We start from the raw sequence: 18,013 nt of genomic DNA, 5'->3' as shown, positions 1-18,013 counted from the left end.
AGACCATTTTTCCTTGTTTCACTTTCTAGCTTGGCATCAGAGTAGAATATAAGGTGGGTGATTTCACTGTAAGAAATGTGTGTACACTGAAAGATGGAAACTATCTCTAAGCATTGTAATCTTCTTTATTAACATTTTTTGTTTCAGTAATTTTTCTTAAGCATAAATTGAACTAGTTAAATTTGTAAAGATATACCGCATTTCTATAGTTGTTAGTGTAGCATTTACCATATGGGTTTCATTTAAAGAGAAAGAATCTTGGTCTATGAGTTGTGCTTTAAAAGTATATTCTTGACATAAAGGTTACAATACCTTATTGAAGTGTTTCTCTCTCTCTCTCTCTCTCTCTCTCTCTCCTCTCCTCTCCTCTCCTCTCTCCTTTATTCTATAGCTGGACAGACTCCACCACGTCCACCCTTAGGTCCTCCAGGCCCACCTGGTCCACCGGGTCCTCCACCTCCTGGTCAGGTTCTGCCTCCTCCTTTAGCTGGGCCTCCTAATCGAGGAGATCGCCCTCCACCACCAGTTCTTTTTCCTGGACAACCTTTTGGGCAGCCTCCATTGGGTCCGCTTCCTCCTGGCCCTCCACCTCCAGTTCCAGGCTATGGCCCCCCTCCTGGTCCACCACCTCCACAGCAGGGACCACCTCCACCTCCAGGCCCTTTTCCACCTCGCCCACCTGGCCCTCTTGGGCCACCCCTTACACTTGCTCCTCCTCCGCATCTTCCTGGACCACCTCCAGGTGCCCCACCACCAGCTCCACATGTGAATCCGGCTTTCTTTCCTCCACCGACTAACAGCGGCATGCCTACATCAGATAGCCGGGGTCCACCACCAACAGATCCATATGGCCGACCCCCACCATATGATAGGGGTGATTATGGGCCTCCTGGAAGGTAAGTTTTATGTATCTATGACAGTAGACTTGGTGTATTTGTTTGGTAAAAGATACTCCACACTCTCATCACTAAGGTTTTTGTTTGTTTTTTTAAATTATGGCCTTTTCCCCAGATTATAATTTTTTGTATTGTTTTCTCTCATTAGAAGAGGCAATATCATATGGTGAAAGACATACAAAACAGCTTTGGGAGTAATCCACCTCTGCCACTTGATAAAGCTGCATGATTTAGAGCAAGTCACTAAATCCTGGGGATTCATTTTCATTATTTTTTAAGTTAAAAGAGGTTAATAAAGATATTTTAAGTGAGCAAATGGGATCCTTAAACTACTTATAAGATTGTAAAATGAATCTCAATTTCCCATTGGGGATACTACACAGAGCAGTAAAGTTTCTTCATTTTAGGAATTAGATCAGTTTGTTATATAAGCACTATTGATTAGCTCATGCTGATCAGGAGTCCTGAGTAGCAAATTACCAACTTTTAATTAAAATGGGAACATTCAGTGATTTACAAGTATATTTGGGTAGACGAAGGGGCTTGTAAAACACAGTTTTTATGGAAATTAAAATAATTAATGGTGATGCTTGGAGAAGAGCTGAGTGGAAATCACTATTGAAGTAAGTGATCTCTTAGCCCCCTTTGAAAGTCGTTTAAAAACTGTCCATACTCAAAACATAATTTAGAGAGCTAGGTTTCTACTCTTTAAGAACTATTTGAATTTGCCCCTTTAATTTCTTCCGAGTTTATATTTTTAAGCTATCACTATTAAACTACTTTGTATTTCATTTTGTCTGATAACATCCTGAAGGAATGGATTTGAGGTTCTGCCTAATTCCATGCAGTTACACAGACAGATGGCAATAACTTTGATGTTGTAAGCAAAACTCATTGACCATTCTCTGTTTGCATTTATTTGACTGTCAAAAATGCTGTTTGGGGGCACCTGGGTGGCTCAGTTGGTTAGGTGTCTGCCTTGGCTCAGGTCATGATCTCAGGGTTCTGGGTTCGAGTCTGAAGTTGAGCTCTCTGCTCAGTGGGGAGTCCGCTTCTCCCTCTCTGTCTGACCCACCCCCTACCCCACTTGTGCGCTCTCTCTCTCTCAGATAAATAAATCTTTTACTAAAAATGCTGTTTTCTTTAGAATACTGTTAGAACTGTTGAACTAGAATATAACTTCTGTTCACTTTAATTCCAGTAAATGACTTCATATTAAATGTTCACCTTTAGAATATAAGAGTGGGTTACGTGACTTGGTTTGACTATTTAAAATTTGAGTTTCGTATCCTTTTCCTAACATAACAGAGTTTCTGCAGTATTAGGTTTTCAAGAATGGTGGGGATGGTTATTAATGACTAATTTTTTATCAAAAATTAGAGAAAACTCATTATTTTAACATGGGATTTTTTAAAGAGGGATAGAATTGGGACAAGTCGCAGCATCAGGTTGAAATTATACCTATATTTTGAACAACTTGTAATTTGCTCAGGATGTTTATAAAGTTTGGGGAATAACAGTAATATTTTAAAAGCATGCAAAAAGTTAGATTAACTGTTTTCTCATTTCATTGGAATGAACTGCTACTGTGTTCCTCAACTCAGCATCCTACCTAGTAGCTGGTAACTCAGATGGCAAGACTTTCCTTTTCCTGTACTATACATGTACAGTTTTTTCTTTTTTTATTGAAATGTAGTTGACACATAATTTACATGTACAGTTTTTAAAGTTGTCAAGTAGCTTTAGAAAATTTTGGGCACTTAATCCATTTTTTTCAACAGTTTACACTTACTGTCTTTTATTTGCCTGATACTCTTCCAGGGATTCAGTGGTAAGCAAGATGGTCTAAGATCTTGTCCGCATCTGAATTTCTATTCATTAATCACACATTTGTTATCCTTCTGTTGTAAGTTGGGCCCTGTGCCTAGAGGATCCAAACATAAATGTAACCAAACTCCTTAATTGTGTAGGCCTGTATCTTTTGTTGCCAACATTTAAAAATATATATAAATAGAAGATATAATAATATATAACAATTTAAGTTATATATATTCATCAGAACAATTTATTGTGTCGTCTTTTTGTATGACTCTGAAAAATATTATATTGTAGATATGTAAATACATTATCTCTGGCCTCCAAAAGGCAAAGTTTCTAAGTTGCTACTTTATTTCAGCTGAAAGATAGTGGAGTAAGAGAATTTTGCTTAGACTTACTCTCTTTGTAGGATAAATAGTATGCTTCACTCTGGAAAAATAACTGCTAGCTCTGAGGCATTTGTCAAAAGCAACTAGTATGAATTGTTTTATACTGTTCTGACTAACTTGGAAAATTTGTTGAGTGCAATTTAAGGTTTATATTTATTTCACAGGGAAATGGATACTGCAAGAACGCCATTGAGTGAAGCTGAGTTTGAAGAAATCATGAATAGAAATAGGGCAATCTCAAGCAGTGCCATTTCAAGAGCTGTGTCTGATGCCAGTGCTGGTTTGTATATTTCTGTATTAATATTTCTTATTTATGTTATTAGGAATGGCCTAAAACTATGTGCAATCTTGAAGATTGGTCATTTGCATTTAGTATTTATATTCATATTCCCGAATCATATCTGTGTTTATTTAAAAGACATTGAAGGAAGCTATGTGTCACAGTAATGAAAAAAATCCATAATTTTAAATTTTTAGGTATAGATTTAAATTTTAGTCTTTACATTTAATGGCTTAAATTTGACTCTCATATTTACAAATTAATAACCTGCTTTACACAGCAGTAATAACAACAAATTGTGCTAATTTCATGCACATAAAACGTTTTTCCAAATGGTGAAACACTAAAAAAATTAAGACATCTTCTGCAGTTATTTTGTTCTTTATAAAATGATTTATTACTCTTACCCCAAATGGTTAGGTGGTATTTTGGAAACAATTTCTTTGATTTCAGTCTCTCCTTTCCCTCTTAGGTGATTATGGGAGTGCTATTGAGACATTGGTAACTGCAATTTCTTTAATTAAACAATCCAAAGTATCTGCTGATGATCGTTGCAAAGTTCTTATTAGTTCTTTGCAAGATTGCCTTCATGGAATTGAATCCAAGTCTTATGGTTCTGGATCAAGGTAAAACTTTCCTGTCTCATGTCTATTTAAAACTGTTATCTTACAAACAAAAAATACTGTGTTTGGGACTTTAACATAGGACTTTGATTTTGCTTATTACTGTTTATGCAACAGCTATATTGATTTTTTTTTCTTCTTTTCTTACATTGAATCAAATGTCAGGTGTTTGCTTGTTTTTAAAACCCTTCAAAGGTTTCTGGTTATTCTTAGAATAAGACTCTAAACATTGAGGCACTGTGTGATACCTGCCTGTCTTTTCAGTCTCATTGTGTACCTCACCCCTTGCCCACTATTCTCTAGTCATGGTGGTGGTCTCTCTTCTCTTCCTCTTGATCCATTAATACTTAATCACCTCACTGTTTTTATACCTGATACTCCTTCTGCTGGGAACCCTTTTCCCTGGCTCTTCACATAGCTCACTTATTCTTCATGCTTGAACTCAATCTAACTTCTAGGAGAAGTCTTCTCCCAGGTTATTATGTCATGTTGTTCTTTTTATTTCTTTCATAGTATTTACCATAGTCACAGTACTTACCATAGTCTTTTTTTAAAAAGATTTTATTTATTCATTTATTTATTTGTTTGTTTATTTGACGGGAGGGAGAGGAAGAGGGAAAGACTCCCAAGCGGGCTCTGTGTTGAGCACAGAGCCTGACATGGGGCTCATTCTAATAACCCTGAGATCACAACCTGAGCCAAAACCAAGAGTTGGACCCTTAATTGACTGAGCCACCCAGCTGCCCATATTCTTTATTGTTATTGCACATTTCTTTTCACTAGAACACATACATGTTGGAAGATGGAAGGGGCCTTACCTGTCCTGTTCACTGCAGTATTTCTAATGACTAAACAGTGTTTGGTACAGAATAGGTGTTAAATAAATATTTCTTTGAACAAGGAAGTTAATGTCTATTCTTAGTTTTCTAATTAAGTAGTTCCTTTTTTTAGTATTACAGCTAATTTGAAATTTTACATATTTTGAAAGGTAAATCTTTAATCTGTACATGATATTCATAGATCTATCTTCAGTATACTTTATCTGGTATTAGAATCTTCATTAAGTTAAAGGAAAGGACCCTGTCTTTGTCATGGTCCTCAGCTTCCTAATTAGTACCTTTCTGACCCAGTGTAAGTAAGGATTTTTGTATCTGAACAAATTTGTCATAGCTGAAGACCATATCTTACATAGTCTTCTTTTAAATTTTTTAGGCCTTACTAAGTAAGAATTTCTAGGTATTTCAGCTTACAGGCAGTTGTTATTTCCCTATTGTGAATTTTAGAATTTAGCAGGATTTCTTTCTTTTTTTTTTTTTTTACATTTTTTAAATTTAAATTCAATTAATTAGTGTATAATGTATTATTGGATTCAGAGGTACAGGCCTGTGATTTATCAGTCTTATATACTATCCGGTGCTCATTACATCACATGCCCTCCTTAATATCCATCACCTAGTTACCCTATCCTTCCACCTCTTTCCCCTCCAGCAACCCTGTTTGTTTCCTATGATTAAAAGTCTTATGGTTGTCTGCCTCTCTGGTTTTGTTTCATTTTTTCCCACTTTTTCCTTATGATCCTCTGCCTTGTTTCTTAAATTCCACATATCAGTGAGATTATATGACAGTTGTCTTTTTCTTATTGACTTATTTCGCTTAGCGTAAGACCCTCTAGTTCCATCCAGGTCATTGCAATGGCAAGATTTCATTTTTGATGGCTGTGTAATATTCCATTACACACACACGCACGCACACACACATACACACACACACACACACACCCCTTTATCCAGTCATCTGTCGATGGACATCTGGGCTCTTTCCATAGTTTGGCTATTGTGGACATTGCTACTATAAACATTGGGGTGCAGGTGCCCCTTCAGATCACTACATTTGTATTTTGGGATAAATACCCAGTAGTGCAATTGCTGGGTCATAGGGTAGCTATTTTCAACATTTTGGGGAACCTCCGTACTGTTTTCTAGAGTGGCTGCACCAGCTTGCATTCCCACCAACAGTATAGGAGGGTTCCTTTCTCTACATCCTTGCCGACATCTGTTGTTTTCCTGACTTGTTAATTTTAGCCATTCTAACCAGTGTGAGGTGGTATCTCATTGTGGTTTTGGTTTGTACTTCCCTGATGCGGAGGGATGTTGAGCACTTTTTCATGTGTCTGTTGGCCATTTTGATGTCTTCTTTGGAGAAATGTTCATGTCTTCTGCCCATTTCTTGATTGAATTATTTTTTGGGTGTTGAGTTTGATAAGGTCTTTATGGATTTTTGGGTATTAGCCCTTTATCTAATAAGACATTTGCAAATATTTTCTCCCGTTCTGTCGGTTGTCTTTTGGTTTTGTCAGCTGTTTCCTTTGCTGTGCAGAAGCTTTTTATTTCGATGAAGCCCCAATAGTTCATTTTTGCCTTTGTTTCCCTTGCCTTTGGAGATGTGTCTAGCAAGAAGTTGCTGCAGTCAGGGTCGAAGAGGTGGCTGCCTGTGTTCTCCTCTAGGATTTTGATGGATTCCTGTCTCACAATTTAGGTCTTTAATCCATTTTGAGTCTGTTTTTGTGTATGGTGTAAGGAAATGGTCCAGTTTTAGGGGTGCCTGGGTGGCTCAGTTGGTTAAGCAGCTGCCTTAAGCTCGGGTCATGATCTCTGGGTGTTGGGACTGAGTCCTGCATTGGGCACCCTGCTTAGCAGGGTATCTGCTTCTCCCTCTATCCCTGCCTCTCTGTCATGCTTTCGTGCATGTCGCTGTCTCTCAAAGAAAATCTTTTTTAAAAAGGGGGTGGTGGGACGCCTGGGTGGCTCAGTTGGTTGAGCGGCTGCCTTCGGCTTGGGTCATGATCCCAGCGTCCTGGGATCGAGTCCCACATCGGGCTCCTTGCTTGGCGGGGAGCCTGCTTCTCCCTCTGCCTCTGCCTGCAACTCTGTCTGCCTGTGCTCGCTCGCTCGCTCTCTAACAAATAAATAAATTAAAAAAAAAAAATTTAAAAAGGGGGTGGTGATCCTGTTTCATTCTTGTGCATGTGGCTGTCCAGTTTTCCCAACACCATTTGTTGAAGAGACTGTCTTTTTTCCACTGGATATTCTTTCCTGCTATCCCAAGTATTAGTTGGTCATAGAGTTGAGGGTCCATTTCTGGGTTTTCTGTTCTGTTCCATTGATCTTTGTGTCTGTTTTTGTGCCAGTACCATACTATCTTGATGATTATAGCTTTGTAATAGAGCTTAAAGTCCAGAATTGTGAAAAATTTAGAAGAATTTCTAAGAGTATTTTAAGCAATATACCTCAGTTAAATAACCTGGGTTTTGTTTTTGTTTGGTTTGGGGTTTTTTTATTTTGTTTTTAAAGTTTTTATTTGTTTGATGTAGAACGTGTACACAAGCAGGGGGAGAGGCGGGGAGAGAGAGAAGCAGACTCCCCACTGAGTGGGAGCTCGATATGGGACTTGATCTCAGGACCCTGGGATCATGACCTGAGTCGAAGGCAGACACTTAACTGACTGAGCCACCCAGGTGCCCTTGTTTTATTTTTGAAGGCAGCCCATGAAATAATTCTTTTTATTGAGTAACAATGTGAATTATATCCCAGTGTTTTCTAGTGGTCATAAGTGCTAAGTTTTGAACTCTGCTTCCCACCATGCCCCACAGGTCCCACCACACACCTCCTGCAGCAAACATATATAAGAAAGTTTCTTAGTGGAGTGGGACTCATGAACAATCATATTTGGGATAGTTATAAATGTAAAATTGATATGTTTATCAATTGTAAAATTGATAGGTTTAGGTCACCTCTTGATGGTAATTTTTATGTATTTAAGTTTTATAATTTCATGACTTTTATGTCTAAGAAACTACCTTCTGTACAATCTTTAGTTTGAAACAACGTGTTCTTTGAAATTTTTTCTCCTTTACCTTTCTGTTTTTCGTTCAGTTACTATGTGTCTGTTTTAGGCTATTACATGTTATAGATAGGATGTATTGCCTCTGTGTGTCTGGTTCTTAGTTTGGGGGTGAATATTTTTAAAAATGGAATTTCTAGTTCAAGCTTATGGGTGAGTTGGTAAATCATTATTGGTAGTTCAGGATATCCTAAGTCTAAACTAGGTTTGTGAAGAATTTTTTGCCTTGGGTACTTTTAACCACTGCTATTCATTTACAGAGAGCATTAATCCAGTAATTTCTTTTAGAAGACGTGAACGATCAAGAGAGAGGGACCATAGTAGATCACGAGAAAAGAGTCGGCGTCATAAATCCCGTAGTAGAGATCGTCATGATGATTATTATAGAGAGAGAAGCAGAGAACGAGAGAGACATCGGGACCGGGACCGAGATCGGGACCGAGAACGGGACCGAGAGCGCGAGTATCGTCATCGTTAGAAGAAGGTGGGTATTCCTTGTTCCTGTTATATTTAGCATATGTGTTATTAACAGTAATTATAACTCCAAGGCTATTGTTTATACAGTATATACCTACATTTTAAGTGGTCCAACTACTTGTTCTGAATTTAATCTTCTGGAAACATCTGAGACAAATGACAGGTGAGTAATGACAGGTAAAAAAAATTTGACCTTTTATCCTTGAATATTGTGTTGCTGAGTTAAAACTTTAAGATTGTTGATGGTCTTAAGAAAGCAAGAAAACAATCAAGAGGACTCATGTCTACTTCTAAAATCTGAAAATTGGAATTGTCTTAATTATATAGATAGTTTGCATGTGATTTGAAATACAAAATACGGGACGTTAATTCACACACACACACACACACACACACACACACACACACACACAGTGCTTGGACTTGTAAAAGTAAATTGAAAGTTTCCCTGCTTGAACTGACTCCCTAAAATTTTTAAAGACAATCTAACACTGTAATAGCTTATAATACAGAAGGATGGTTTCTCAGCATTGAAAGAGCTTTTGTACTTAAAAAAATACTCTTTAGAAAAGACACTTTTCCTGGCATCTGGTTTTTGTTTTAAAATAAAACATATCCTTTAATTTGCAAAGAAGATATGAAACTTAATTAAAATGGATTCAGGGTACTCCATACCTAAGAATTTTAAGTTGTATCAAATCATGCATCCCAGGTTAGAATAACCTTGAAATAATTTTCTTTGATGTTTCATTCATAAACCATAATCATGTGTCTTTTTTTTCTGTATTTTAAAACTATTTCTTGTGTACATTTTTCATAAAGCGGGAAGTTGTCTGTTAATACTTCATTTTCACGTGTTTTTATTTTTATATTTGTGAACAGCATTTATTCATGTGAAAAGTAGGGGGATGGCACTGTGAGGCTTGTGCATGTGACACAAAGGATATTCTGTAAACAAATAATTTTTCTTTATATGTTGGTGGTATATCCAAATTAAATTAGGCTTAAACAAATCCCTTACAGGTAACTACTCTTTACATAATTATTTTCCATAATCATGGGAAACCCTGAAAATGTAGTCACGGTAATTGTTAGTATTTAAGTTGTTATGGGCAAAAGCAAAGACTATCAAGTGTATGTAATTTTGCGGCAGAAGAGCAGTTTCTTTAACTGTAAGAGATATATCTTAGCAAATGAGATCCTTTTTGAATAATACTATTTATAAAATAAACATGTAAGTCTTATTTTTATGGTACATTAGCTATTACATTATTCACAGTTTTATGGGCTATTTGAAGTGAAAGGCCATTTTTAATACTTCCCTAGCATTTTGATCATGCATCTTAAATATTTATCAAAACTTAATTTTAAAATAATTTTCCATGTATTGTATTATAGAACTTAATATAAATCCCAAAACATTTAGTATGAAGCAAAACATCTCACTTTAAAACCGAGCTCATTGAAATTAATACTGCTTTTGGATGTAAGGATTAATTAAATGTTCTGTCATGTAAATCTAAACACTAAATTTTAAGAGTTTTGTGTGTGTGTGTGTGTTTTTTTTTTTGACAGAGAGAGAGATCACAAGTAGGCAGAGAGGCAGGCAGAGAGAGGGGGAACAGGCTCCCTGCTGAGCAGAGAGCCCAGTGTGGGGCTTGATCCCAGGACTCTGAGATCATGATCTGAGCTGAAGGCAGAGGCTTAACCCACTAAGCCACCCAGGCACCCCATAAACACTAAATTTTAAAGATGTAGTTTTTTCCCCTTTGGGTTGGACAGATCTTAATCCCATTTTAGGAAAAAATTCTCAGTATCCATCAGTTGCTTAAGGTGAATTTTAGCCAACTTATTATTTGAAATGCTTAGCTGTATCAGCCATTTCATTTATAGTAAGGTACAGGTTCTATGAGTTATATCTTTATTTAGACTTTGCCAGTTATCAGCAAGCTTCTAATTATTGAGGGCATGATAATGAAACTTCCATACATTTTTAATCATCTCCAGGATTGGATGTGCCCATCAAGGAGCTTCTGAACCAGATTATACCCAACATTAATGATTTTTCTTCCTGGTTTCAGTTAAACTAGCATAGTCAGCCAGGTAAACTCCTTGAAAAGTCCACTGTTAATTTTAATACTTTGAATTAACTAACATTACATTCCAGTAATGGGTACACCTAACTATATCATGGCTTGAGTTTCATTACATTCAGACATTAACTATGAATTCCTAACTTGAAAACTATGGTTGACATTTTTTCTTAATCACTGATGTGTACCATATCAAAATTTCCATGTTTTGTTTGTACATTAATCAAAATTGAGTTGTAATATTGTTATGTGCCTTCATCCAAGCAAAATTTTACATAAGCATTTCTAGGGCAAAAAATTCTGTTATCCTGGAATATTGTACCTTTGCTATACCAAACAATATTTATTGCGGATGTAGATGTGAACTTACAGGGTTGGGAACTAGGATTAAATATTTTCAAGTGAAAACTTCTAAACAAACAAAAAAACTATCTGCACATTTAATTATTATTATAATAGGGTCTGTTGACCTTTTTAGAAGTTTTTAAATATGAGTCCTTTTGAGCTTTCATGTAAATCTTAAATGGACTAAATGGAGTACAAGTAACTTGGAAGCTAACTTGAATGTCAGTAAGCGTGTATATAAATAAAACAATAATGTAATTTATTATTAAAATGATGAATGGCTAAAAGGGCAAGTTTTTAATTTAACTGGAAACTTAATGATGTTGGCAAGCTGTTAATGTCTGTCCCATCTTAATTTTTTTTGTGTTTGAACTGTTGGTAATGTTAATTGCATTCTCTCATTTAAAATATGTATTAATTTTTCTAAAAGCATTCAGTATCAAGTTCAAATAGGTAATATTTTAATGGGAATATCAGTATTGTAAATTTTCAATATGTAAATACCTTGTATTTCATATTCTGTAATTTCTGCCTCTATTCTCAGACCACTCTGAGCAAAACAAAAGTAGTTCAGTGTTTTAAAATTGTACACTTTTTACAGAAATAATTTTCACAGTTATTTTCTTTTAGATTGCATTCCTCTTATTGTTTGGAACAATGCCACACAGCAAATTTCTGTTAATGATTCAGGATTTTTGTGTGTGTACAAAAAATAATGAATCCAAATTATTTTTTAATATACTCTTTATTCATGCTTTTTCTCCCTGAAATGAGGTTTTACATATTTTCAAATCATTGTCCATTTCTTTGATAAAATTTTAAGCATCTTGTGTGGAAAATGGATTAAATAACTACACTTCGTTGTAAGACTTAATCCATAGATACCATAATCTCAGGTTGTGTTGTTATTGCACAAGATTTAGGGTGGTTTGCATTCTTTACTTAGTTTATAGTTTTTCGTTAATTTAGGAAAAACAAAAAAAGCCAAAAGAATAAAAAGGTTTTTTTATATGCTAAGGTGTTTCAGCTCCTTAAGATTTAGTGTTACTTTGAGGCCAATGTGAAAATTAAGTTCTCTTAACTATCTAATGAATGATACTGGTGGTAATGATACTTAAAAATTATTTCTGCAACTCTTAGGTCATCTGAGATCTGCCTAATATTATCCAGCCTTGTGTTTGTGTTCTCCCCTATGTCCTAACTGCTGTGCTTCTCTGGATATGCTAGTTTTCACTTCTTTTGCTCCAGGTTTTCTTGCTTTTAATATTTGTAATACCTTACTACACAGCTATCTTAACTGAAGTGACAGGAGGGTAGGAAGTAATCCCTTGAATGGATGTATAGTGTTTTTTGCTCACTGTGGTTTAAGAATGGGTTTTGTTTACAAATGATTAATGTTCCCTGTTAAAAGAAAATTCAGTGCCAATGTGAGTCACCTTGCTCTCACCTTCATCTCAGTGTGAAATTTACTACCATTGTTTTAGTTTGTAAATTAGATCACTTTGAATAAGTAATGTTTTGAATGAATATTTAGTTAGCATTGTTTTAAAGAAAACCTAATAACCGAAAAGGGGTAAGTGTGCCATATATGCTATGCATATTTACTAATTTGCCTTCTGTGGTAGGGTGTTCTAATCCTCACAGGAAATTCTCAATCACGTAAATAGCTTATTTTGAAATGTCCGTTTTGTGAAATTTGGGGGACAAAGATGAGTTTTCCTTGACTGTGGTGAGGTTTATTTCTATAGTGAACTGCCCTAGAGCAACAATCTTGTATCTGTTTTATAGTATAATGAAAGACTTTAGTTAAAATGAGGTAAGGTAAGTACTGTGACCACAGGTAGAAAGAAGGAAATTTACCAAATGTTGTGGTAGTAAGGGAAGTTTTGTAAATATCTACAATAAACAGAATTTTCATGAACTATGTTTTAGCCACCGCAAGAAGGAATTTTGATTTATAAGAGTTGACTTATATTCAGAATCTTCTATTTCTTTTGCCCGCTCCATCCCCATTCCTCTCATTAAGGAGAAATTTTCAGAAAAGAGAAAAGTGAATTTTGTTTCATTGAGTTAATAGAAGCACATCTCTAAAAGTATATTAGAATTTTTTTCAATTCAATATTCACTTCTTTTAATTGATTATTAATGTGAAAGCCTGTGAAAGAGCCATATCAGATACATATTTGAATCTTACTAGAAAGGTGAATTGGCCATGAGCATAGAAATACTGATGCTAACGAATTTACTTAGATAAGTTTCTAACAGAAATGCTCATAATTTGAGCTGTTAGTATTGGCTTGATCTTACATTATCTCAAAATACAGGTGCTTCTCTGTATTGAAATTTTACTTAGTGCTTACTTTAGAGACTTCATTGAAGAGCTGTAGATTACATTTGTCTAGTTTTTTAACAGGTGTCTACATAGATCTTCCTTTTATAATTGATAGCTAAAACAACTGTGTGACTTTGACATTAACATATTCGACTAAATGGTATTCTGAAAACATGAGCATTGAATGTATTTGTCACTTTTAAGCTTTTTTGATATCTTTGTTTATGTAGATGTCTAACTAGAAATTTGAGAGTAACCTATGGGATTGGATTATTGGAAATGGGTTGTATTGCCTTCAAATTTGCTTCCGTTTGAGATTGTAAAATTTGTATTTTCAAATGGATAAATGTAAAGTGTTTAGAAAGAGAAATAAAAACTGTCAGACTACCCCCAGATTTTATGTCTGTATGGTGAAAATGAGAGGATTTTAATAGTAAAGATCTATGAAGCATAATCAAGCAAAAGATGAGTGTATTTGTCCTGCAAAAAGATGTGTGTTAACAATTTCACAAACAGGATTCTCTGCAGAAAAAGTAGTAAAATTCTCCTTTGTGGAGTGATGAATAAGAGTAAGTTGCAGTGTATGCCACATGTTTTTTGGAAGGAATGGGTATTTTTTGTTTGCTGTGAGTTTAATTTTTCCCTCTTTAATGACCAGATCTCTCTCTCTCTCACATCACGACAAAAAGGTTAGGGAGATAACATACTTTTTGCAATAAGATTTATTAATTTCCCAGCATCTTTCCTGGTTAGAACATATTCCTTATCTGTCTTTAATACCAGTTTTTAAAAATACATTGCAAAGAACAAAAATAAAACCTGTGGAAGCTGCCTTTCTAGATTTTTTCCCATGAAATAATTCCACCTAAAGCTTCATCAACATAAGATAAAAGTAGAACAAAAGGTAACATTAGAAATGGCTTAAGTATCTCATTTAAAAATACGGGGAAATAGAAACTATTTAAAAGAGAAAGTTCAGGATTAAAACATCTGGGTTTTTTTGTTTTTTGTGTTTTGTTTTCTTTTGCAGTTGTAAAATTTAGGCTTTTACTGCTAGGCAGTGTGAGTGCATATGTGTATTGATGCTCTGAAGATGCTTACAGCCTAGTTGGAGAGGAAAGGACATAAAATACGACATTTATAGTTGTGACAGAATATTAATTACTCTTAATTATAAAGCAAAGTACTTTGCAATTTTATGGCAAAAATATCGCTAAATATTGTGCCCTTTACTTCTTACTACATCATCTTATTAAAACGCTCTCTTGGAACTTATATTTTAAATATCTGGTGTTTCAGTGATCACTTACATGCAAGTTAATTGAATGTTTCTTTTGTGAACCTCTACCTGAAGTTTGCATATTTTTGTATTCTTGAAATTTTAGTTTACTAAATTGTTTTTTTTTTCTTTGTGTGAGTTTTCAATGAAATTTATCATTGTAGATTCTTTTTTAGCTTGTTTTTGGTTAGCTTATATACCACATTAGTTATTTCAATATAGGTGGAATAGAGTGAAACTAAAGTAAATGTTTTAAATTTGTATTACGTCTAAAGATTTGTACGTGGATGTCATATTTATTTAAATGTGCATACTGAGCTATATATAAATTTTATTTATAAATTTTGTAACATGAAACAGTTTGATTTATAACATTTGCAGAAGTTCCTGTATGCTGTCAAATAAATACAACTAATTTGTAAAATAATTGCATTTTATATTCAGTTCACATTTAATTGTTAATGAGTTCTTTAGAATTGATATGTGGGTGAATGAAAAATATTTACATTAAAATCATTCAAGCATTTTTCCATTTATTTTTGTAGTATGCATACTTTAGAAAATGACTTATAAATGTTTCCATCACCACAGAAACAGCAGCTGCTATATTTTCATTTTTGCTTGTCACTAAATTAATAAGGCAGTAATAACTAAGAAGAATGAAATCAGAATGTCTCAGTTTTAATCAGCACATAAATGGGAGCATTTCTCCACCATAAAGGCAGCTACTGTTTCAGTTAATGCTTATTGTGTTAGAATACGTAACAGTGAAGTAGATGCACGACTTGTGTATGTATAGTTAAGCCAGCGTTTTTCTGTGTATTATGGGGAATAGCAAAATCTACATCACAAATTTTGACACATTACAGCTGAAGGAAGAGGAACACCTTCCAAGACAAAACAGTCTTCATGGGGGAAAAATGACGCTTGTCCAGCAGTTTGCTTCTTGTGATTGAACTGAACCTGTAAGGATTCATGGATAAAATGAACAGGAATAGATCTGAATAAAGCAAATCTGCATAAATGGTAACCAGTAGCTCTACTTTCATTTTTTATGTTGCTTAACTGTTTTATTTGAAGGAAACCTGTGTGATTTAAAAAGTTATAGCTTTTGCAACTTTATTACTGGTTATATACATTTGGCCATTATAATGTGCAAGCAATTGGAAAAAAACGTCAAGTAAATGCTTGTTTTTATAGTAGTTTGTTCTTGTTAAAAATGTTCATATGATAATGTCTGTAAACAGCACCACTTTGATTACAATAGATGTAGTGTTGTAATAAACTGTTTAATGGGGCTGATGTGTAAAGCTGTTCAAGTTATTTGATGTTTACACCTCAGGGAAAGTCTTGTGTTCAGCAATATCTAAAGATAATGTTACTATGACATTTATACTGTCCTTTAAAAAAGCATTGCAATAGCGTTTTTGGATATGCACCAATCTAATCTTGCGTTCAGTGAATTAAACATACTAATTAAGTGTCTCTTGCCCTTGATTTTGATATTAGAATAGGTGATTACATGGATATTTAATATTTCTATATTCTGCTTTTCTAGCTGTTTTTACCTAGTTAGCTTGTGATTTTGCTGAATGGTATGTAAACTTGTAAAATTTCACAGACATAGCAATCCAGTCAATGTGTTAGGGGTCAAAAAAATTTTGTGGTTTTAACATTTTAGTAAAAACCCATACGTTATTTGCTACAGTAATGCAGCTTAATTACAACACAGATGTACTGAAATGCTTAATTGTAAACTGCTAGCATTGAAGAAATATTTTGACAATTCTGATTGGATGCGGCAGTTATTTGCTGTTTTATATTAATAGTGCTTATGGTTTATTTTTGAAGCCATAGGCAGTGTAAATACAGCCGTGCAGCAGACAAATGTGAGTAAGGAGAGCATTAGTTTTATTTTCTGGTTACTATAGATTTTGGAAGGGCGTGATGCTTACTAATACCGAGTTGTAATCTCCTGTATGTGTAATGGGTGATAATAGGTGTACCCTGTCACCAGTTCAAGGAATCTTATGTGTATTCATGCAACCTTCTGATTCATGCTAGAGTTACTTAATCAAAGATTTTTTTCAAATCTGCCTTGCATAGAGACCCACATTAAAAGCACTTGGCTGGCATGTGTTCTTAATTACAAAATTAGCATAGGCAGGGTGACAACTTGATTAGATAGTTTTATAGGAGGGTCATTCCGAATCACTATTTTCAGAAATTTGAGTTGAAATCCTAGGCAAGTAAATTTGTTTTTGATCTGATGATCTTTTGAGTGATCTGATAATACACATTGTTTTTTTTAAAATACAGCCAAATTTTAGGGCAATGCTTAAAAGTATTTCGTTACCCTGAATATTATGTCATGTGCAACTTACAGAAGCCCTCCAGAGATTTGCACTGCAGTTCTTCCCTTCCGTTTTGTCCACTATCACACTAGTTCTTACAAAATTAGCTGTTTCAAGTTATTCCTATTATTGCTAGTTTTATTTTAAAACATTTTGTGATTAGAGTATTTGTGCATGGGATCACTGGCGTTTATCAGAACTGTTTGCTCTCAGAAAAAATTTTCAAGTGTTCTGTCTTGTTGAAAATGCAGTTGCCTTTTTAACATTATTTGAGAATTGAATCAAAATCAGTTTTCTTGTTTTGTGTGTAGGTGTTTTGTCATTCCTTAGCTTTTTTATATTTTAATCACAATGCCCTAATGTGAAGAAGTATGGACATAAATATATTACAAGGGAAATTAGTTAATAGTAAGCTTAAAAGGTAAGTAAATGTCCATGAGAATAAGATACTTTCTGACATTTTAAAAATGGAATTCTAAACATCTAACCGCTTGAACTTGAGATGAAACTGGAAATTTTGTACTAATTAAATCATTTATCTTTTCATTTTTATTTTATTTTATTTTTATCAGTGGAACCCTTTAATTGTTCATTCTATATATCACTCTTCTCCCTACGTGGCTGATTTCATTACATAACTTTTGTTGCAGACAATGTGAGTGTCCTAGAATTGTTTGCTGCTAGTCCGTTATTTTTAAGTGTTGTCAGAAGGAAATACCTTTTTGGTTTGTCCATTAATTTTTACAGTCATCTTCTACCTGATAACACACGAATGTATAGCACTAAAGGTGAAAATTGCAAGCCTTGTTTTATTCTTCTTATCCCTCTGTCATTTTTGAGCTAATGTTATTTGAAAACTCTTTCTTTCTTTTTTTTTAACATGTAAAAACAATCCAAAGAGATAAATCATTACATAGACACCAAAAAAAAAAAAAGAGAAAGAGAGTTTCAGAGACCTTTTCATTTCTTTTTACTAATAATTGTAGTGGACATGAAAACAAATTTGAGTTTAACTATAAACCATAGGTATTTATTAGTGCTATGCGGTCACATTCCTTTCAGCCAGTAGTTATGAATGAGTGATGCAGCACCTCTGTGGTATTGCTTCTGAAGCAACACTTTGAATCGATTTTGCTGCTTATAGTTAAAGGATACATGTTTTGGAAAGGATATTCCAATGTAAATTTGGAAGTGTTTATTTTGTCAGTTTTCATAGACAAGATTTGG

The 18,013-nt window shown here is 34.5% G+C and overlaps 1 protein-coding gene across 5 annotated transcripts in view; it reads left to right on the top strand.

Moving 5' to 3' along the window:
* The window catches only part of CPSF6 (cleavage and polyadenylation specific factor 6), a 30,475-nt gene extending 14,733 nt beyond the window's left edge, over nucleotides 1-15,742 (top strand). For 2 of the 5 annotated variants that reach the window (XM_080810347.1, XM_080810345.1), the window contains 5 exons: nucleotides 392-896; nucleotides 3,268-3,383; nucleotides 3,856-4,009; nucleotides 8,198-8,390; nucleotides 15,302-15,742. In XM_080810347.1, coding sequence (XP_080666473.1) covers nucleotides 392-896; nucleotides 3,268-3,383; nucleotides 3,856-4,009; nucleotides 8,198-8,384 — 962 coding nt within the window. In that variant the 3' untranslated portion in view covers nucleotides 8,385-8,390; nucleotides 15,302-15,742. Of the gene's footprint in view, nucleotides 1-391; nucleotides 897-3,267; nucleotides 3,384-3,855; nucleotides 4,010-8,194; nucleotides 8,391-15,301 lie in introns of all 5 variants that reach the window. The other 3 variants (XM_080810346.1, XM_080810344.1, XM_080810348.1) reach the window with 2 other exon arrangements.
* Nucleotides 15,743-18,013: the final 2,271 nt, after the last annotated feature.

This window comes from Martes martes (genome assembly GCF_963455335.1).
Source record: "Martes martes genome assembly, chromosome: 8".
NCBI classification, from domain to species: Eukaryota; Metazoa; Chordata; class Mammalia; order Carnivora; family Mustelidae; genus Martes; species Martes martes.
This window is presented reverse-complemented; position numbering and strand designations above follow the sequence as displayed.